Raw genomic sequence first — 23,134 nt, forward strand, 5'->3', positions numbered from 1 at the left:
CCCAAAAGAATGCAACATGACAATAAAATATTACTGAATGGTCTTGTTTGTTTAGGAGGGTTGGCAAGTGTTAAAATAAATCGTTTGTTTTTTAGAAAGGGAATGCGGAGTGAGGCAGTTGGATTACATCCACCAACCAGCAAAAAGGTTAAGTGATATATCACTGGCTTAAAATCAAAGTAGAAATAAAAGAGTGGAAAGACATAGAATCCATGTTGTTTAAAGTCTACTGTGAAGTTGTCAGTCGATAAAGATTTGGGGTTTCCATGTCATCTGCTAGTGATGGTCCAATATGTTTTCTAAAGCTTGTAGTCAATGAAATCATCCAGGAAATTGTAGAACACTTAATACTTCTTGCTACTGACAAGCTGTACAGACAAGCTAGTTTCATTTTCCTTCAGGACTTGTGATATGGCCACAATGCTAAAGGTGCCAAACTGCCAAGAGTCCCACAATCTGGTAAAATTACCACTGTGCGACTGTGAGTGACTGACCGGCAAACTCACCTGACCTGAAACCAGTAGAGACCTACCGGGTATTGTCAAGAGGAAGATAACAGACAATAGACCAAACAATGCAAATCACGTGAAGACTGCATTCACTGATCATAAACAGGATTTTTTTTTTTTGACCAACTGGTCTGGGTTGATCAAGCCAAAGATCTGATTATGGCTGATAGACAAGTTCTCTGCAAATCTCAAAACAAGCCAATGATGTTGTATTTTTCTTGAAAAGAATAGCTACTATTAGAATGAGTTTATGGATGTTAAGCAGTGTGTTGGTTTGTGCTTTTTTTTTCTTACCCTTAGAAAAGAGTCCAGGGCCCCATTTTCCATGAACTCGGTCACAATCATGACTGGCCGACTCTTGGTAACCACACCCTCCAGTCGGATAATGTTGGGGTGGTCAAACTGGCCCATTATGGATGCTTCAGACAGGAAGTCTCGCCTCTGGCGATCAGTGTAGCCCACTTTTAGAGTCTTGATGGCCACAATGATTTCTCGGCGCCCAGGCAGCTTTAATCGACCTCGGCACACCTCCCCAAACTCTCCTGTGGGAGTCCAGGTGAGCCAGAAAAACAGCAAAAGAGGAAGAGGAGAGATGCAAGAGAGGCATGATGGAAGAGTGGAGGAGAGTGGGGGAAAAGAGGGGAGAGGGAACAGTTAACTGGTTAGAACCAAGGAGCCAGGGAAGGGTAGGAGGAAGATTGAGGCATGGGCAACTGCAAGAGAAGCCAGCACTTAGGGCTAGTCTTTGAGGGATGGTGGTGGAATGGGAAATTTACTACAAATTTTACTGTTAGACTAAATAATAACAAAAACATAGTGAAAGACAGATTTGATGCTCACAAGTGGAAAGTTATAAAACATTAAAAACAAATTTGAAAATAAAATCAAACAGAGTGGATTAAGTTGGTAGGATAAGTAAGGCCAAGGGATGGTGGGAATTGTGGATCAGGAAGGAGGTGCTAAGCTTCAGTAGGGCTGGAAAGGCGGGAGCCGGACAAAGACATGGGTGGAGACAAAAGTTTTGGAGGTTTTGCGGTTGTGTACGATTTATGTTTAGATTCTACACCAAGCGTGTGCAAGAAAAATTAAATGAGAGTAATGTGTCAATGAGTGCAAAGGTGACACAGCAGACGAAGTCAAGGAAGTGACAGCAAGGGGATGGATGGATGGAGGGATGGATTAAGGGAGGAATAAAGGAGAGGAAGGGGACAGGGAAGACAGGGAATGAGGGTTTGTCACTTTAGAGGCGAATGCTGGAAAGCGATGGGTTTCAAGTAGTAGCCTCAGCAGTAGAAGAACTGTCGTAGTAGTAGTAGTAGCAGCAGTAGTATTGGTAGTAGTAGAAGCAGTAGTAGGGGATTCCCATCTCTGCCATCACAACGTCCTCCATATTTGCTCAGATACATATGTTAAAAAAAATCAACCTCACACGGCATAGTCCTGCAGCTTTTAAGCAGAGATATTACTTTTAAATATGTCAAGTTCATAATTAATTCACTGTCTACAACATCAGGTAGGGAGTGAGGGCTTTTAAATTAAAGGAAAGACAACCACATAACGGAAAAGGTGGAAGTGGTAAAAACTAGAATCAAATACAGTGATTTAGTGGAACTTCATTTCTTTAATTAAGAAGTTCTCAATATCATAAAAAGTGGAAAAGGATAAAGAGAATCCTGGACAAGAGACAATGCATTATATTGTCCCATGATAAGATAAATCCTTTGTTTTATCCTCTTATGGGAAAGGAAATTATTTTAATAAAACTGAAAATTCTCTTAAGTGTATTTTATGCTAATGTACCAAATAGTTCAAATTCAAATAATCTACCCTCAACTTATGCAACTGGTGTTTGTATCAGGCAAAATTCTTCTCTTCAGTAATCAATCATGTCTGCATGAGGCTTGACATGTCTTGACATTATCCAAAATCTTGTTCCAGAGGTTTCAAAAATATTTCATATTTTTGTTCTCATCATTGCTCTTGTTCCAGGATTGGTTCAATATCAGGAAAAGAGTAAAATGGTTATCCATTTTACAAAAGGTTTTCAGACGTCTGTATATTTGCATGGCATGTAAAAGTGCAAGAACTGTGAGTCACACTAACTTAAGTCAGACAGAATTAATAATTACTTCATAATAAGGGGCTTGGGTGCTGGAGATAATTCTAAGACTGGGAAAGGGATCCTAAAAGGTGACAAGTGTGGCAGGGGTGGGAGGAAGAAGAGGACTAACGATGAGTTGAGTGAAAGTACCGCTTGGTGTGAAGTCCTCTAACGGTATGGCCTGGAGGTGACTAGCAGTCTTCCCCCTGTAGCTCAGGAGCTTTGGTGGGTTACCTGCGCCAATGACCTCCTCGATCTTCACGCAGGACACGTCAATCTCCTTGGCAAACTCTCGCACTGCTTCATTGGGATCCTCATAGGTGAAGGGGTCAATGTAGACCTTCATTCCCGGCGTTACTATTGGGGATTCAGTAGCAAGAACAGGAAAGTGAATCTATGCTGCCAAATAAAGTTTGATCAACAAATATCAAAGTAAGCCAGTTTACTTTATGACAGTGTGAAACAACTAATGTCATGGGATGCTTTTGCAAGTTACGGAAACAGTTAATCAACAGCAAGATGTACAAAAAGGAAGGGGATCTTAGCAAAGATACTTACTGTACTGCTGAAGTTTCTCTGTATACTCTGATTCTGAGCCATTTCTTTGTTTTCTGCAGAGAAAGATAACAACACAAACTAAGTCACATGCACTGACTGGAATTCAAGTAATGGGAACAAACAAAGGCAACAAGAGATAACAGATCCCGACTAATTTCTGATCTTGATATGAGATGTTGTCATACTATTGCATGCTTTGGTAAAAATGTTCAGATTCTTTGTCTGAGGGAAGGGATTCACCGATAAAGAATGTATCAGTGAAGTAGGAAAATGATTCATGTTTGGACACTCCAATGTAAGTCTGAAGAAAAGGATATCATACAATAAAGAAGGAAGTAAAAGCTATTTACACTGAGTTACACCAAAATGAGCAGCTAACACTAAAAAAACCCAAACAGCAAGCTCAGCTGTTTGCTCTACTCACCCTACAGACATCACACTTTTCCTCCCAATTTAATTTGATTCAACTTGTCTCTACATGGGCTCTTACCCTCTAGGAATTATTCTTTCTTTGTATGTTTTTATTAGTCTGGCATTTTTTTCCACGTATGTATTTTCCAGTTTGTATAACCTCACCTTCCTGCATAGAACCTGTTTGCATTGCAAAAGGGGTGGGAACTACAGATAGGGGAGTGAGTTGTTGAAATTACATTTTAATGTGCTTCCTTTGTTGTCTAACCAGTAATCGGGGACAAAAATACCCAATGGTGATTTGCATCTCATTTCAATTTCTAATTTAGTTCTGTTATATGCAAGAGCTACGTGTTCCGTATTATTACTATTTTCTCCTTCTTCTTCTTCAGGGGCAGTCAGAGCTGTGGCTAAGCCAAGACCCTGAGAGAGACACAATGTGGTGGTGTTAAAATAGAAGAGAGCGAAGGCAGAATGAAAGAGGAGGGGAGGGGGGATCAGGGAGATTATTATTCAGTCTAGCATGACCGATGCCCACGCTTGTCAGCCGCTGCCTGAACTGGCTTGCAGAGGGAGCTCAGTGGGTGCCAGTCAGATATGGGTGCCAGTCGTTCACATGTACGCATTCACTCACGCATTGCATTTGCTACTTGACAAAGGAGTGGTGTGTGGGTAAATGAGTGCAGTTAGACCCAGATGATGCAGAATCAGATGTTTTGAAAGGTGTGACTAGCCATTCGCATCTTCCTAGTCAGTTGGGAGCATCTGGGTTCCTTGTGGTTAGGTATTTGCACAGTTGATTTTGAGTGCTGAGCTATGAGTGCAGGCCTATCAAGCTCAACAGCTGCTATCACAAGCAGCATTCAATAGGCACAGCAGCATTTTGGACAAAGCTGTTTACTATTCAGAGATACAGAGAGCTAATCTGGCATTCAGTAGCCTCACAGGTGGCCCAGCAATCCACTGAGACTGCTCTGCGGTTGTTTGGAGGACATACCAACAAAGTTGACATTTGAAGCTGGTTTTCTTTTCTTACAGTTGAAAAAAATGCACAACTGTTATTTTATATTTGAAGAAGTGTTTTATTCCATTATTTATTGATATCCTATTCAAGTTACTCTTTAAAGTAACTTACCTAAGACAGACAATGCCAATGACCACAACTGCAATGATGAAGACTAAGGCTGCTGTGATGGATCCAACGATGAGTGGCAGCTGTTCCTGCCACGACTTTGGTGGGTCGGCTATAGGTGTAAATTGGAACACTGTTAGCCCTCTTGGGTTGAACAGAAAGAAATCTGACACTAACAACAAACAAAAAAGATGTTTCTGTGTTACATACTTTGCAGATTGGTACTGAAGTCCGCTGGGCTACTATAACGGCCATAACCAGCCACTGTTCTGGCCCGGACTTGAACCACATATGGTGTACCAGCCTTAAGACCCTCAATGCGGGCGTTGCTCCTTTGAGCAGTCATGGTGTGGGCAATGGCTTCACCTTGATCCTGTATAAACAAAGATAAGCGAAGAAAATTATGTACAACATTAAACCTATTCCTTTATTGTCCCCCTGTTGTTAAATAATGTTAATCTGGCAGGTGGGGAAGTAGAAAAGAACAAGGGACTAATATCAGGCAGTAATTTAACACAGTATTACAGGGCAACAAAATGCTCTGTGATAAGAGGATGTCGTTAGTCTTTTAACAAATCAAAGCTAGTAAGAATTTTTTTTTTCATATATGATATCGAGCAATGGCCTGACTAAGAACTGAATGTTTCTGTGTTTAACACCAAAGTATAGCTCCGGCTACTGAAACAATGACCTTTGCTGGTCCAAAGCAAATTCCTTTTCAAGAAAAATCAAACTTAGGGATATTGGAGATTGTACCTATGTCATCATTTCATAACTTTGTAGGTCAGTATTTTCAAAACCAACCTTCGCTAGATATGAAAATGGAGGTGTTAAATGTTATATGTTGACCATCTGTCAGTTCATGTCAAACTTTTGAAAGTTCCATACCTGCTTTGAGAACCAATTATTAAAAATTTTTTTGTTTTTTTTTCTGTTATGTCCTGTATGGGATGAATTTTGTTTAACTTCATTCATATCAGTCAACTGACCCAAGAAAAGCTCTGAAGTCAAATACATGGCCATATTCTGTCATTTAAAATTTATGGAAAATATTACACAATTAAATCAAATTATCTGTAAAATTTAAGGATTGTTTTTTTGACAAGATATCTCCATAACTAATTAAATTGTTAGAGATTCACTGACACTATTGCTTACCTTCTCGTGGTACTTGATCTCATAATCCAGAATGATCCCATTTGGTTTTTCTGGAGGAAGCCAGGAGAGACTCATTGTGCTTGCTGTGGCCGCCATTAAATGGACTGTGGGGACTGCAGAAGGTGCTACATTGGGGGAAACGGTACAGGGAAACCTGGTTTAATGATCATTTTCTGTTCATTCTTTCAAAATTCCAAGCCTTTTTTTGTCTCTCCATGTTGTCCAAATGCATCTAATGTGAGGTTTGTGAAATACTGCTGACACTAGTTTGCATACGGAACCCATTCCAGCTAAATGCTAAGATTTTATGTCTCACAGTGCTTGACTGATGCCAAAAGAATCAAACAGTAGAAATGTGCATACATTTCTCCAACATATTATAATAATTTTCTTTAATAAATCAGGCAAGGCCAGATTAGAAAAGCCAATCCAAATTCTGTACATATATAGATATTTCCTAATTACAAACACAAGCACGGTTTGATGGGTATATAGTCTGGAATATATGAAGAGAACTCCATAAACTACTTTATAAAACGTAACAAATACGTACACTGGTACTAGTTTTTAAACACAATTCCAGAAAGCACAAAACACAGTGCCACTCCTCCCACTTGAGCTTTTTACACCTTTTCTGGATCTATCTATCAAAATCCAAGCACTATCTGCCTTCTCAGACTTTCTAAGTTCAGTCTTGTTCTGTAGCTCTGACTCACTTTCCTATTGCTACATTTGTCTCTTAGATTCCACTATCAATCTCTAGTGGCACCTTTCCTTCACAAGTAACTTGAGGCCTTTTTTCTTTGAGCACACAATCATTCTCACTGTTTTGTTAACACTTTCTTAGATCCATCCAGTTTGCCCTCCCCACCCTCTATATTTTCAGTCCACCCTTGTGTTTTTGACCAAGGGAGTCTTCTGTTTCTCTCACTATCTTTCGTCCCCAAAACACTAACGTTGCCTAAGCCCTTTCCTCTCTACCCAACCCAATTTATTTCTTCTCTTTATGTCTCTCTTTCTATAACAGAAGACAATACTTCCTAGGGAGGGCCCCTGGCTACTTTGGTGGAAGGATTAGAGGCCCTCCACTGGGGAAGCATGTTGCAGTAACCATGGAGGTAGCCTCTTAGGCTTATCACCACCCTTGGTATTTATTTTGGTTCTTAAAAGGGGAATCCACATGCCGGGATAGTCGTGGGACATCACAAATGGATAATCTTATCAAAGTTGATGCTCTCTTGCCTTGTTCTACTGCTCTGCACCTTATGCACTATGCAAGGACAGTCAACTCTGTCATCCTACTGCCAGACCTCCATATAAAACAATGAGGTCTCTCACATGGGGGTCTGCGAGACCTTCGGGTTCTACACTCACAAAAGCATTCCAAAAGCATCTTTTAGGGGCATGCACACAAGGTTAGAGGTGAGGAGGACATGGCCATGGATCGAAGAGAAAGGGGCTGAAGCAAAGCATAATCTGTGCTGTTGTCTGAGCCTAGCCAGAGCAAATTTAACATAGGGGCTAAACACATCCAAGCCACAACTTAAGAGCCCTGGGAGAGTCTCAACAAAGAGACTGCTCTTAAGAGCAAAGGTACTGAGTAAACTCAAGATCTCTGAATTTTATTGAGGTCATTTGAGGTACAATAAACCTTGAAAGAATTTTGAAAGAAAAAAAAAGTTTATTCTTGATGACTAATAGCTAATATAAAGAACGTGCTGCAAGCTGATGCTGGCTTCTAAATCATCTACATGCAAAATTGCTTAATCTCAGCCAAAATTACTATGGTGACCTATTTACTGTTGTTACTGGAAGATGAAGAAGCAGTGGGTTGAAACAAGTGGGCAGTTAAAACACTAAAGGTTTAATACACTGCTGAGCTGCTTCTATTTGAAGCCATTTTAGAAGACGGCATGCTGTGGGTGTGTGAAAAGGGTCCCTTTCAATGCTCATTCAACAACACCTTCCTTCTCAGCCTTTTTCTTTTTATTTAGCGAATATGTAACATACTCCCACGTGAATACAAGAATGATTTTTCCAGACCTTGAAAGTTCTGACTGCCTGCAAGATCAACATTGATCTCTGCCAGGTAAGAGCAAGGTTGGATATATGTACCCACCAGCCTGATTTGTGGTGATGTTCACTGCAGCAAACTGAGGCGTATAGGGGCTCTTGTTGGACACACCGTTGAGCGCCTGGATCTCAAAGCTGTACTGCGTGTGGGCTTGGAGGTTGCGAACTGTCACACGGCGTTGCGTCAAGCCAAGGTGGCGTGGAGAAATGTCTACATTGTCATCACATCGTGAACACATTCCTCGCTCAGGGAGGCACTTTTTGCAGATGACGCTATAGAAGACGTCCTCGCGGCCACCCATATCCCGAGGTTCACTCCATTCTAGCAGCAGCAATGTTTCGTTAACGCTCGAGATGACACTGCGTGGGGCCGATGGAACAGCTGTGAAAGCGAGGTAAATTCGTGGATGAGATGAGGAAAATTGCTTGGGAATGAGATCGAATTTAATCTCCATGCACAATAGGTGTAAAAAATTGTCTTGGTAACAGTACAGAGAAATCTTGACAATAGACAGTTATATTGTGGTACACAGAATACACATCATTACACACACATACATACACACATACACGTTCATTACTGCCAGCTGCTTTCAGCACAATTCATGACCCAATAATTTCCCTGGTGCTGTGCTATTAGTACATTTTTCATGAATTAACTACAGGATTTTTTTTTCTTTTCAACTTGCAAGAGACTGTTCCAGCAGTTCTTCAGAAAAAAGGAGGACACAGGTTAAAATCTGAATTGCATGCTTATTTCCACTGTGTCTGAGCGTGTGTGTAAAGTGCTGCAGGGAAAGGGCAAGACAAACTATTGGCAGAGTCTTGGCAATTCTTATCCAATTAACAGAGCGTTATCTCACACTGCACTGTGGGAGAATCAGACCCCCACCCCTCAGCGGCAGGAGAAAAAAAGAAATTTTCACTCTCCACTATTTGAATTTTCTCCCACATTTGCATGTTTGTGTTTAATGAAGATACAGCTATAGGAAAAAAACGCACCACTTTCTGCAGGTCGAGGGACAATAATACCACTCATTCATAGAGATTACAAGGAGATGGAAGAGGGAGAGCTAAGACGATAAAGGTCTGGTAATGTTGCAAAAGTAAGCAGTCTTGTTTGACATTTGAGGGACATGTTGGGAATGTTTTCTTCAGAGGTTTTATCAGCTACTGAAAACACAATTCAAACAGTGGGTGAACATTTACTATACCCCTGGCCCCCAAAAATGTGTCTTATGATCAGAACCTCCCTCAGTATCTGGAACACTTGAAAAAAGGCTTTACTTACTGGTGCACGGGGAGTCTGGAGTATCTGTGTCAGAGCGATAATAACCATTTCGACAGGAACAAATGCTGGCTGCTCCAGAGGTTGCTCGACTATTGGCTGGGCAGGGAAAACAGGGGCCATCCCCTTGTTTGGACTTGAAGGAGCCAGGGCCGCAAGCTGAAAGGAACAGATGAAAAAAAATTAGATAAGACGAAAAGTGTAAATAACAATGCACAGTATTTAATTCAGTTGCCCTTACGGGAGAAACTGTTTACTGTAAAAATGTATGGCATTTGGGATATATTGCACAGCAAGTGGCTAAGCATATGACAGAGTTGGGACAAAGTTGTTGCTTTGCAAGTCCCAAGTAAGCCTCAAGTCTTTCCACCTAAGTCACAAGTCAAGATCCAAGTAAACACATGAAAGTTCTGAGCCAAGTTGAAGTCTTAAACTTTTATTTTAGAGTATTAAACAAGCAATTTAACCCAAACCTGCAATAATTAGTAATTTTAATATTCCTGAAATGTGTTTGAAATGCGTATTCAAATTGCCCCAGAGCAGCAAGAGGAGCTAAAACTCAAAAACAGCAGAAAATCTATGCGGGTAATTATGACCCATAATTATACTGAAAAACTTCAGCAGATTTTTTTAATACATGAGTGCATGAGTAACATCAGATAATTAAAGTTACTAATCAAACTATATATTTAGTTGTGTAGAAACTACCTTTGACATCAAATTGATTTTTTTAGACATGATCTTAGGGCTGCTGTCTGCCCACCTGGATGCCCAGAGACTTGCTGTGCACACATTATATTTAGAGAAAATCTTTCAATTGAATAAGGACAATGCAGGTAATGTTACCATGTAATTTCACTACTGCAAGCTTAGCACATTGCATCTGATTAAAAGACAATTTTATCTTTTTTGGGTTTACATCTGATTTAGAACCTTTTAAGCCTCCATAACTAAATTGGTGAGCAAGATCATTGTTAAGACAATTAACAATTAAGACAGCATTAACCATACATTGGGATCTTTATTTTAAATTTAAATGTTTAAATGAAGTTAGATGTTATTGTCTCTACTGTAGTGTACAACTCGTATATTTTATTTTCACAGATTTATTCATTTTAATTCTAGCTTCGTTCTTGTTCTTGAGTTAGTTGTGGGGTTATGAGAAGTTTCTATAAACTGTGAAGTAATTATTACAGCTAATGTCACCTAATTCTGTGACACTATGACATATTTAGAGGATCCTCTGTATTGTCATCGTTTAAGGAAAAAAAAAACAATTTCCATTATGATTTCAGACTACTTTTGCAGCAAAAGTGGAATTAACACACAGTATGTATCAGGCAGTATGTCATAATTTTATATCTACTCAGTGTACATGGGCATTACCTTACCAGTTAAATGTTTGTGCTGCTTGTAAATAAAATGAAACTACACAATATTTATAACTCCACATTGTGAAAAAGTGTCACTGTCATGTATTAATGTCAACACAATTTTCTCAAAACAAGCATAATGCCTTTTTTATTTTTGGGAAACAACCTTTCACAGAGTTCTACCTAAACTGATTGTTGATAAACTGATGTCTCATTAATCTGAAAACATCGTTATCCTTTGGAAAAATCCTATCTCCATTTATAGTGGCTGTTTGGAAGTTTATAACACTGCTGATAAGTAACATATGTGGAGTGTAACCATAACAGCGGCACTGCAATCCAGAATCCTTCGGTGGGCTTCATATCTTTCATAAACTGTCTTCATAAAAGATGAATGAGCTTGCCGCCATGCTTAATAAAAGAAGACAGAAGCAGGTAAGGCAAGAAGAGTTTACTAGGGCCTGTTGATTAGCTGACCCACTGGTGCGGTGGCTTGTCAATGTCAAGGACACACTGCAAAGTTTGTCCTTCTGGATGATGATTAGCATTTAGTTTCTGTGTTGTGAATTTATGTCTCCTGCTGAAAAAAAAAGCCAGGGAGTCACTTCAACCCAAGACTAGCAAGGGTAGCAGAATGCTCCTGTTGTTCTTCTGTTTAAAAGCTTCAATATTGGCTAGAAACTGCCAGTTGGCTGCACTGTGTACACTATCACTAAGTGTATTTGTTCTTCTAGCATTAATCAGAGTCATCCACACTGCTGGCTACCAGGAAGTGCTGCTTGATAAACAGATAAGAAATGCCCACCAGTTACACCGGGTTGTAGAACAACCTCTTCGATTGGTATCATAACCTCTGTAAGTACATGTAGGTTCACCTAGCAAAACAGCAAACTACAAGAAATTTCCTAACAGTGGATGAAATATTAGTTCTTGAACACATTGGGTTTGACCAGATGTATTGAGTGAATTTCCATTAAAACAGGCTATTTTTCATTTTCATGAAAAAGGTTAAAAGTGCTGATCAATCACTAAGGGGTCATCCTCTTCCTTTCATCCATTTTTCCCTTAGAGGATCCATTAAAAAGAGAAGCAGAAAGACAGACAAGTAGTAGAGAAAAAGGAGGGGGATGGAGGCATAAAAATGCTAATCCTTTAACCCCCTATACCCCCATATCCTTTCTGCACTCCCCTGTGTCTTATCCTCTCATGCAGAACATAGAGCTTAAGGAACTGATTAGAATGTATGCTGAAATTGGAAAGTGTGAGGCATGAAGAAAGTAAAGAATATTGGGGAGTGAAAAATTTGCCACCAAAAAGGCTCATCGATTAATATTAATGCTGACATCCCGACTGTATCTCTGGTGGCTTATTAATGAGAGCAGCGGCCTTCAGATTAGGAGGGAATGGTTGAAGTAAGTACTTTCACAGGGAAAAGGATTCACCGCCTGTTGGAACAAGGACAGAAAAGCCAAAAAGGGTGTATGCACTGTAAAAATATGACGACAAATGAGCGTGAAGTCACAAAGTGGTAAAGGAGGAAAAATAAAGCACACTTTAGAAAAGGTGACATAAAAAAATTAAAGAGGGGGATGTACCCCTCCTGGTTTTCAGTGATTAAGAAATGCTACATCAGGGCCAGTCACTGGAGTTTAACCTTGAGCTGTCATGTGTAAACAACAATGCTATGTTTTGGATTTTTTTTCTGCTCTCATTTTCTTGCACAGACACTTTCTCAGCTGAGAATGTAATTTCAGAACCTGTCAACATAAGGTCTTCAAGATTTCCATGCCTCATCATGAGCATGGGTACTGAAGAAATTATCTTCTTGGCCTCATCTGTCTCTTTTGAGAAGGATGAGCCTCTAAAACCAAGGGAGTCCAACCCCCACAAAGCGAACATGCAAAGACATTGTGCAATCAGCCTTAGGTGATCAATAACGCAGCTTGCCCCTGTCCCTCTTCTTCAGTATTTTTCTGCTTTCTCCATTTGACCTACTCACTCTGAGCCCAATTTTACGCCTCATAGCCATCAACACACGCAAACAGTTTCCATTTATCCTTTATTCTTCTCCTGCTGTCACCTGCACTCTGATTCGGACGAGATCATGCTGTTAAAGTTCACCTCTAGCTCAACCTCTTTTTGAAAGTGTCATGTTTTCCACTCGACCAGAAACCATCAGGATCCGAGCTTCCACAAACAGACAGCATCAGCTGCATTACCATTCTGTCAGCACCCAGCTGCAAAGCAAAACCGAGGTCAGAGAAGTGGAAAGCCTCCAGCTGACAATGCCATAAAGTCTTTTATTCTGCCCAGTAATCGCCGTATTAAGGTGTCCAATATTGAGGCAGTTACCTCACTGACAATTATGTGGCAACTGAAAAATAAGTGATATCATTTAATCTACACTCACTACAATTCAGCCTCAGTCTTTTGAACATTAATTACCTTGAGAAGTTATGCTTCCAGGAAGTTTATTTTGACCTGCTTAAAGCCAAATTACTTTTCTGTGGCTCCATTACTATCTTTGAAAAAGGTAAAAGCAAGAAAAAAAAAATCACTGGCAGGTCATTATGTAGAGCTTAAACCACAGATTTCCTAATGAGGAATATTTAACCTCCAAATACACATCAAACAAAGAAAAGTTTTTAATCCACTACAATAAACAGTGGGTAACAGAAACCTTAACTGACCTGAGGTATTTGTAGTGAAAACACTCACCTTGACACTGGGTATCCTTCATGGCTGGTTCAAAACCAGCTGCACATGTGCATGCTCCTACAGGAACCATCCACTCTCCATCTCCGTTGCAGTAGAGCTTCAGTGGCACAGAAACCTCTAGGGCATTGGGAACACAAGTTCCTGGAGCAATAACCAATGAGGTTGCCTCAGCTCCCGTTGCTGTTTCTGGGAAAACTGCAAAGTTGGCAATTGTGGTGGAGCACTTTTTGTAAAACACCCTCACTGATATAAGTGACATGCAAGCACCAAGGTCCTGGAAGGCCAAGTAGAACCCAGCTTTGGAAAGTGGCCCAAAACTTCTGACCTTTGTGTTTACCCGTCCAGACTCAAGCATTGAGAAGCTCTCATCTGGGGCAATAGTGTCCACTTTCACATAAGGGTTCTCCATCCAGAAAGGGCTGGTGGCAGTGGCTGAGTCTGAGTCTGACTCGTAGTAGAAAAGGTTGAAGGTCTCTTTGCAGGAACCTGGTATGTTGGGAATGCTGTTACAGTCACGAACTGTGAATTTCATTTCTACGTATACACGCAGTACATCTTTGCGTGGGATGAAGTCACTACGTAGCCAGTTATTCTGGTTGAGCTCTCGTACATTGCAGACTTGGTATGTCCGGATGGGATTCATGGCGTCATCATAGCCACTCACCTCTTCCCACTAAACAAGAGAACAAAAAAAAAAACATAAATAATTAACAAAGAGGCTTTACATGTTTCTTGACAGCTAATTAATTTAATTTGTGACACCATTTAGAGCTTTCATTCAACTTTGATGAGGTACACTAATGAATATTTTATAGAAGGCAAACAGTAGAAGTAATGTAGTAAAGTACAGAGCTTGTAGCTCGAATGTTTTCGTTCATATTTTAACTTCCACTCACTTCCTCTCAACATAATGTCCCTTTCATCTCTGATTAGTGTGGCAAGAAGCCAGGGACAAGAACTGCAAATTTATCACAATTACAGCAACCTGTCACCTCCTCACCACAGAACCACCACAGCATGTTTACCTCATATCTGTTTGGAAGTAGCAGCAGCCACATTGCTTCACAACCAATTACGCTTCAATTATGGAGCAATGACTGCAACGTCCTCTAATAACGACTGGAAAAAAGGCATTACTTAACCTTCATGCTTTTTTTGTTTTCACAGACCTCTACAACTTTCAGCGCCACTACATTGCCCTGGAGAGTATTTATGGGAGATAAATTAGAATAAAAATTATAAACTTTGATTATCGGTTTTAATAGATGAATGAAAGCAATTTCTGTGACACTTAATAAGTCTAATGTATGTTTCACTCCTGAATGAAGCCACACACTTAAAGCATTTAATTTCAAACAGCAGTTTCTGTGTGTATAATATCTGTGTGTCTACATGTGTGGTTGCTTTGGGCTATGTTACCCTACACTTCTCTATTACACAAAGAGTTGAGCACATTAATTTTCTTAGCTAAGCCTGGTAAGTTTATTTGCATGGCAAATTCAAAATGCAGTCCCACAGTGTTCCACACAACACACAAAAATATGTCAAACAATTTGAGGGACAAATTAAAGCTATGTAAAGAGACAACAAAGAAAAAGTTCAGACTGGGCTTAAATTGAATGTAAATTTAATCTCTATTCATTCAAGACCTACACACGTTTACTTGCACAGTAGTGTAGATCTCCAAACATTCCAGATTTGATTATCCATCTGCCCTAAATGTCTTTCTCCAGCTTAACATGCTAAACATGCATTTGCCATAGCTTTAAGTTTAACCTTTTTTCCCTCAGGGGCTGTCCACAAATCTCAAAAAAATTTATGTTATATTTGTCAAAGTTTTCTTTTATGTACTGTAAATGCTTCTTGAGGTAGCTTTGTAAGAATAACTTGTAGTATGTGTGTACCTTACGCCTCCGTCATTATAAGTAATGTCTACAAATACAGTTTGTTTATTCTCTCTCAGACAAAAGAATCTAGTTGAGAAAAAGTAAAATATATTTTTCATTGGCTGTCTAATGTGATGTACATCTAATATTCCTCTGATTGGTTGAACAGATCCTTGAGATGGAAGTTTAACTTCCCAAAAGGAGAAATGAGAAAAACACAATTGAACTTTTCTTAGAACTTGAGGGTTTCTGCAACTCAAAACTTGCAAACAGGCACCACTTTGTTGCCTAGAGCCTGATGTTTCACTTTGAACGGTGAGTATCTTAATTAGGGATGTGATATGGATGTGGTGGAGACAAGGCTATTCATCTAGGACCCTGGTGGCCATGAGGCAGTGAGAGGGAGAATGGGTGTAGTTGGGTAGTGGCATTAAAACGATGGCTCAAGACGGAAGAAGCGACCAGAGGGAATCAATAATCACCACCTGGGTCAATGGGATGGCTAAAAGCATGAAGTGTCAATGGGTATTTAGTTCGGAGTAATAAATCACCCTTGCAAAAAACCAATGCAGCCAAGTGTTTGTGGGCGTGTGTATAAATTTGGCTGCATTTGTTTAAGGGGTTAGTGCGAGCCTGTCTCCCTGTTCTGTGTGGATGCTTGATTGTATACAAAGCTAGATGTGCACATTTAGATAGAGAGCGATCCCCTTCCCTAAGACATGCACCAGTGGACAAATGCTCTAAGTGCCTGCTTACCAAGCATGAATAAATTAGGCAGGTTCTGTGAAAAGGCCCAAGATTCTTGGCATTGACTCTCGTCAAGATGAATTGTGCAAAATTGGCAATCCACTGTATAGGTTTGTGTCCTTTCCAATCAAGGCTTTGAGTTTTACTTTCAGATGACACTGAACAACACGTAAGTAATGTAGAATGCCAATTCTTGAAGCCATGATGGAGCTTGGGAATTATATTTTGGAATGTTTTGCAAAGACAAGCTGTTGATATAAACAGAATAGTGTTATGCATATACCTGTAAATACTCATGAAGATTTATTTTGTATTACTCAAAGGTGAGGATAGCAATATGTCTGGCGTGTTTCTAGTATGCTACAGCTTGCACGATGAAGGGACTAACTCTGTGTCATGAGAGGAAACCACTTCTGTTATGAGTTTTGTTTATCAAAAATATGCTGAAAGTCACTTATACAGCCCAATAAGCACGTCCGTGCAAAGGTAATTGAATTAATTGTAACTGCTACTTTTTTAAATAACCACTAGCTATGAAGTAGCAGTATTATGCACATCTCTTTTAAGATTCACAATATTAAATCCTTGGAACTCTATGGGAATGTAAAACCTTTTTTTCTAATTGAAAACTATTCTAATTTTGCTTGTTTTATTTTAACTCTCCTGGCTGAAAATTGTCACAATGATATAGTTGCTTTGACAACACCTGGCAACAACTGTTTTTTTATTACTGGAAAAAATCTGAAAGTATTAATAGTGAGCAAGATTGGACTGATCTGCAAAGAGGTGAGAAAGATGAGATTAGTGCTGTGACTGATTATCCAAAGAAATTCTAGTGTGGTGTTTTGTGTTAATGCAGTACGTACTTTACAAATTGTCTGGTTCATTAATGAGTTTAGAACTTGACTGTATCTTTGTGATTGAGTTTTTTGAATGTTTTTCCTTTTTGATTATGCAAATTTTTTTCTATGATGTTAATTCTATAAAAGTTGTTTTCATGGGATTTATGTACATTACCACAAAAAGCCTCAAGACACTCTCAATGTGCTTTGTGAAAAAAGCATGTACACATTCATAATTGATAATCAGTTATTACAAGCAGTGAGGAGCGAAGGGATTTATGGTTGTTTTGGACATAAGAGCTTAGTGTGACTCACAGATAATGACAATGTTCTGCAAGAGCGCACAGTTTAATGCACTTTGGGTTTTATTGACTAAAGATTCTCTTTTACATGTTGACTGTTCCAGTAATATTTACTTAAATGGCTCCCCTTTTTTCTTTTATTAGATATTATAAATAATTTCACCTTTTCTCCAGCACCTGTAGAAGAAAGGAGCATTCTTCTTTTTCAGCTTAGTTACTATCTCTTCAAATGTAAAATGCACTCTAAAAGATTTTATGAAAGCTTTATAGCATGTTTTCATTAGGCATTAACCATTTTATAATATCAAGTTACACCAACATTTTGAGAAACTAGAATTTTAAAAATGGCTAAAATTCTTTTTCATAAGGGGTATCTAAAGTGAGGGTAGTGGGCCTTTTCCAGCCCTTGGAAATGTTTCTGTGGCCCCCGAGGAAAGTTAAAATAAAAAAATAAAAAATAAATTTCTTCCATTTCAGTTTAATTTTAGTAAGACCACAATACTCCAAAAAGACTTAAGTTCACTTAATTATTAAACTAAACTAAATACAGTAATTATTTTCAGAGGAGTGATCCATAAGATGGTAAAATGGCTTTTTGGAAATAGTTCCAGTCACAAGAAACACTATCAGTTGTGTTGTGGAGAGTAATCACCAATCACTCTTATTGAAGTAATGGTGTTTTAAAGCAACATTTCCCAAGATTTAAGTTGCCCCTCTATGTAGCAACTGACAGCTGGGTTTTTCAAAGCAACCTAAGCAATCAGTAATAATTATAATATTATGCAAATTAAGGACTTGAAAACTATCACTTGATTTAAAAAGCATTCATTTGTTTATTTATTTATTTTTTACTTAATTTAATTGATCAAAATCAAAATAATTGTAATTAATTGGCTGTCACAACATAATTTTAACTTCATACGGAGTGTAATTTGCTACACTCCGTATGAATTGGATAATGTTAAAAATTACATGTTTGTCTCAAACTTTTGTTTTGCGAAAATATGATACTTTTCATTAATACCACATAGTGACAATCTCATACCTACCTAAACAACCTTTGAAGGTCAGTTTATAGAGATGGTGTAAAACCAACTCATCTGGCTAATATAGTAGCTATTGTAATTAACTGAAAGCCTCATGTTTACTGAAACTGATTTTGAGGATGTTGGATAAACTTTAAAATGTGCTCTTTGCATGCAGCCTCTTTGTGCAGTTTCTACCTTAAGAATAGTCATTACAATAAATTCACAAGCCCACTTGGAATGTTGGTTGCGAAAAAGCCCTGTGGATACTGCTTCAAATCTGACAACCTTGCGAAAATGGAAATCCCCCTTTATCTTCCATCTATCTTTTGGACAAGCCTACACACAATAAAAGATGGCTGCAATGAATTGAAATTAACTAAGAAAATACACAAAGACAAAGAAGGGTCATAAAGATGCAAACATTCTACACAAAAGTGTATCACACACTATCACACAGTGGCAAAGCAGGGCAGATGGTGTGGCTGGAAAATACTAATTCTGAAGACAGGGACAGAAATGAAACAATTTGATAAGAATCATGCACAGTCTGTTCCTAGAAATGAGATATGTGAAGATGAGTAAAGCATGCTTCTTCTGTGGTTGTATTTTTTTGGCTTTATTTCTATGTTGTTTCCTGTCACTTGACGTAACACAGAGATGTTCTCCTTTAGTTTTCTTTTCTTTCTATCTTTTAAGTTTTATTTACTCCTCTCTGCCAATGTATTACTTTCTCTTACATGCTTGTCCCCCATCAGAAAGGTCATGTATTTTGCATTGGAAATATTCAAAACGAAAATAAACAACGAAATACATGCAATCCATTGTACATTATTACATATGGTTGGAAGGACAATTGAACTGATGCTTGATTTTTTTTTTAAATAGCAAACTAAAGAAAAGCACAAAAAATAGACAGATAGTAGTAGTTCTGTCAGTTTCATGATAAGTAATCAAAGAAAACGTCAAAGGAGAATATTTCTTCTATCTTTTGGCTGAAGATTTGTGGTATAGGGTATACAAAATATGTCACTGAGTGCTTATCTGTTGAAAAGAATGAACTGATGAAATTATATTGAAATAGAGGATTTATATCATGCCTGTCCTGTAGTGGTGGAACGATCTCTGCAGCATTTTAGCTTAAGGAGTAGAAGGATGTGGAAAGATGGAAGTAGGAGAAGTAGAAAAAAGGGGAAGTAGAAAGGTCATGACAGGTCGAGACAGGTCGGGATTTGGCCCCTGATTGCTTACAGCTGAGTTGGCTAATGTGTCTGCCTTCGTCAGCTGCTAGGTAGCAGAAAGACAAAAGGAGTGTGGACTGCTAAGAACAGCTAAGGAAGGCTCTCAGTGCCAGTATTGTTGGGGAGACAATAAAATAGATATTGGGTCCACCTTCAAAAACCCAAGCTGCAGAGGACTGCATAAAAGTAAGAGGAGGAGCGCTGGCAACCTTTGAAGCATAGCTGAGGAGAGGTCAAGATTTTATGCTCCTATTTGGCTCTTTATGAACACCACATGGGAACGCAAGAATAGACTGTCACTGGCATTTTGTGTGTGAGGTAAATGTTGAAGTGGGGATGTGCATCGGTTAAAACTAAACCTATTTCAGCATTCAAAGAATTACCTAACGGCCAACTTTTTAGGTGCCTTAAGAGAAATGATTGAGAAAAAAGAAACGTGAGACTGGGCAGCTAACATAAATTAGATTGAAGCAAATACTTTCCTAATCACTAAAAGCATATCCCAATGAAGATTATTAAGACAACGTTATGAGTCATTTTAAGTTGGTGTACAGCTGACCTAAGCATTTTCCAACTCATGGGCCCATTCGTTTCTTGGATGTCCTCTTGATTGCATAAAAATTTGATATCAAATGGGTTTTGAAATTAAGCTAAAAGTTTCCAATGAAAAACATCTTTTATTTTAAAAGTCATATATTTTCTTATGTCAGAAGCTACTAAATAGCCATTTACACTAAGCTCATGCTTAAAAAAACAGAAAGAGTATTACAGCCTGACTATTTATTTTACTTTATTGTACTTTTACACAAAGGTTATACTTTGTTCTCATGAATTAGTACTTGATTTAAAAAAAAACCCATACAATTATAAACAAGACTTCTATAATAATTTATGTTAAGTACCTATAACATTTATCCTTAAAGACAATTAAAATTATATCTATATTTTATTTTTAAATACATACTTGTAAAAACATTGTGTTTGCCCAAGATTTGGCCCTAAACAATTGTCACTATCATGCCCACACAAGCCCCTGGTCCCGGGAATGAAGAGACTGATTATCCAAACTTACCCCGGTCTCAGGGTGTGCAGTCCACGCTAACTCTGTCGTGGCCCACTTTGTGTCCATCAGTGTCTCTGTAAATTGGAGGAAGAAAGAAGGGATTTAGGTCAGACAAAGAAGAAGAGAGTAGGTCTATTGAACTTTCAATGGTTTTACAACAACGTCATAAAAATTGTAAAAGAGTTTCAAGCAATAGATAAGAGGCTTTGACTGGCGCCGTTCACAGATAACTGCAAGAATAACTGAACAGTTGGATACATTTTCAGCACATTCAGTCCAATTAAACTAAAGCAGCATATTGTGTGCTTTCCTGTACGTAACAGGAACGAAGAGAAAGACCGAAATAGAAGTGTCTGATCAGCGAGGTATTGTGTAAAATCTTATTGTAGATTCTCATATGGATAATTAGTCTCAATTAGATGGTTGTTTTAAACTAGGTGGCAAAACTCAAAGAGAAGTTGTTTTTGTTTCCCACAGGGCGCTTACATACATACACACACACACACGCACCCCTACAGTAAGCAGCATGTTGTAAAACTCCTGCAAGATATACAACCCAACAGAAGGCTTGAATGGAGCGAGAGGTAATAAAGTTTAGAGCCACAAAGAAGGAGATTGTGGGGGATACAGAGGTCAGAAAGCATCAATCACATATCACTTTGTGTCAGTAACTGGGTGTGGACACACTTCAGGTTAAGCTCACTTTTTAACATCTATCTCTTGGCAAACTCAAATACACATACAAAGGAATAAACAAAATGGTGGACCTCTGAGGCAAATCCCTTCTTTTACTGCTGACTTTCCACTCTCTAATTTCTACCAGCAACGAGCTACCAGCTTTGTTAGAAAAAGGAAGGAAGGCTATAAATGTCGGTTCTTTTACTACCTGACGCTGTAGGCACAGTGTGCAGCCACAGTTATTATCTCAACCGCCACGCTGTTCTACATGATGGTAAAAGATGATGAAACAGAATGCAGAAAAAGTGCGATTGTGCTGTATCTGTTCATTAAAAAAAATGTAAGGTTCATTTCACTAATGAGGTTTCAAGGAATAGACCTGAAGAAAGTTCTTTTAGCTGCTATCTTTCTCTTGATCTGGTTTTTCCTAATATTTTTACTTCACTTGGTGAAGGAAATTCATAGGAAATGAAACTCATGTTCAAAATCCAATTTCATGACTTTAAATGCTATGGTGACCAGAAAAGAATGACTTTACACTTGGCTGACTTGGATCAGTAATTGACCAGACAGAAACAAAACAAAAAAACTCTATAATTTTCCCCTGTGTCAATCTGAAAGGAACTACTCTTTAGTGTGTAAGTTATTACTGAGTGATGAAGACAGAGCTACTTTTAGTCTTATTGAAGTTTTCAAAAAAGTCAAACAATGCATAAAAATTGTGAGAGGCCGCCACAAAAGGAGAGATGAGCAAACTGAGTTGGTATAATGTGAATGTCCCATTTAAGGTTTGCTTGCATTTATTCTTTTAGAAAAATATACACAGAAATTATTGTTTGTAGTTTGTAAAGGTACTTGTGTTAATTGCAGTACTTATGGTAAATGAGAAAATAACATTCTAAAGACAGTTTAAACTGTGAACAATGTTGTTACTTTGTCATTATCTTAATGTAGTCTAAATAAAAATTGATCGATTCACAGACAGTCTGCTCGAGGCTCTTTCATAGTCTCAATGAATAAATTACTTTTTTTGTTCCAGTATTAAAGTAAGTTGGACACGTTATTTATTGTTAAATGGTCTTATGAACTCACTACAGAAAAGTCAAAGTGAATAATAGTCTCTCTTAAGTGAGATAAAAAAGGTAAGTCAGATAAACTGCAATTAATTTGAGATTGATTTTATTTATAGATGCTTTTGCTTCACAATGTGCAGTATGTCAGTGTCTTTGTAGATTGTAAGTCCTTCAGAGTAAACTCTGTAATCTTTGAATGTTTTTCAGAAAGCATTGGTTTGTTTTCTGGAAAACGTTTATTATTAAAACATGTATCAGCATGTCAAAGTTATGCAAATTTGGTAATCAGAAATTGGATTCAAAATCCATAACTGATGCATTTCTGATTATAACCCAAGTTTCTCCCATTTCACCATATATTTGCTATCACAATCGATGCACTTAGGAAGACTGGCTATGACAAATGCCGAGCTCCTGATGAATTATGGCTAACTCTTAAAATGGCATGTTCCTTAAGGGAAAGAATTCCTGTGCTTTTACCCCAGCACACTGAGTGACAGTGTGTCTGACATGCACATTACACTGATTGAATATATCATCCTCATGTTCAAGATTGTTCTAGAGAAAGTAAAACATATTTGGTTGCAATCTCTTGTGATACTGACTTGTTCCCCTTGAGGAACATTGGTTGAGCGCTTGATTCTAAACCAGTTCAGGCTATTAGAGTTGGCAGTCAAAGAAATGCTTGAAGAACTGAACATTTCTTTTGATACTTTAAAATTGTAAGTGGACTAATTTATAAAGCACCTCACACTGCTTTTGTGAGTGCCAAATGCACTCACAAAAGCAGACACATTCATACGCCCATACACAGATTGGTAGGTAACTTGGGGTTAAGGGCCTTGCCCAAGGCCGCATCGACAAGGCAGGAGGAAGCTGGGATCAAAACCACAACTTACAAGGTAACTAGTCTATCCACTGAAGCATGGTTGCCCAATTAAAATACGTAATGAAAC

At 38.5% G+C, this 23,134-nt stretch overlaps 1 protein-coding gene across 9 annotated transcripts in view; it reads right to left on the reverse strand.

Annotated features, from left to right (window-relative positions):
- Nucleotides 1–23,134, reverse strand: part of ephb3 (EPH receptor B3) — a 65,704-nt gene that overhangs the window by 12,374 nt on the left and 30,196 nt on the right. For 3 of the 9 annotated variants that reach the window (XM_023339333.1, XM_023339329.1, XM_023339327.1), the window contains exons 2-11: nt 20,437–20,501; nt 13,322–13,994; nt 9,234–9,389; nt 7,989–8,324; nt 5,870–5,994; nt 4,922–5,084; nt 4,715–4,823; nt 3,169–3,221; nt 2,761–2,979; nt 804–1,051 (exon numbers count right to left, since the gene is read on the reverse strand). In XM_023339333.1, coding sequence (XP_023195101.1) covers nt 804–1,051; nt 2,761–2,979; nt 3,169–3,221; nt 4,715–4,823; nt 4,922–5,084; nt 5,870–5,994; nt 7,989–8,324; nt 9,234–9,389; nt 13,322–13,994; nt 20,437–20,501 — 2,147 coding nt within the window. The remainder of the gene's footprint in view (nt 1–803; nt 1,052–2,760; nt 2,980–3,168; nt 3,222–4,714; nt 4,824–4,921; nt 5,085–5,869; nt 5,995–7,988; nt 8,325–9,233; nt 9,390–13,321; nt 13,995–20,436; nt 20,502–23,134) is intronic. The other 6 variants (XM_023339334.1, XM_023339331.1, XM_005800315.2 and 3 more) reach the window with 3 other exon arrangements.

The sequence above is a fragment of the Xiphophorus maculatus genome, chromosome 9 (assembly GCF_002775205.1).
Source record: "Xiphophorus maculatus strain JP 163 A chromosome 9, X_maculatus-5.0-male, whole genome shotgun sequence".
NCBI lineage: Eukaryota > Metazoa > Chordata > Actinopteri > Cyprinodontiformes > Poeciliidae > Xiphophorus > Xiphophorus maculatus.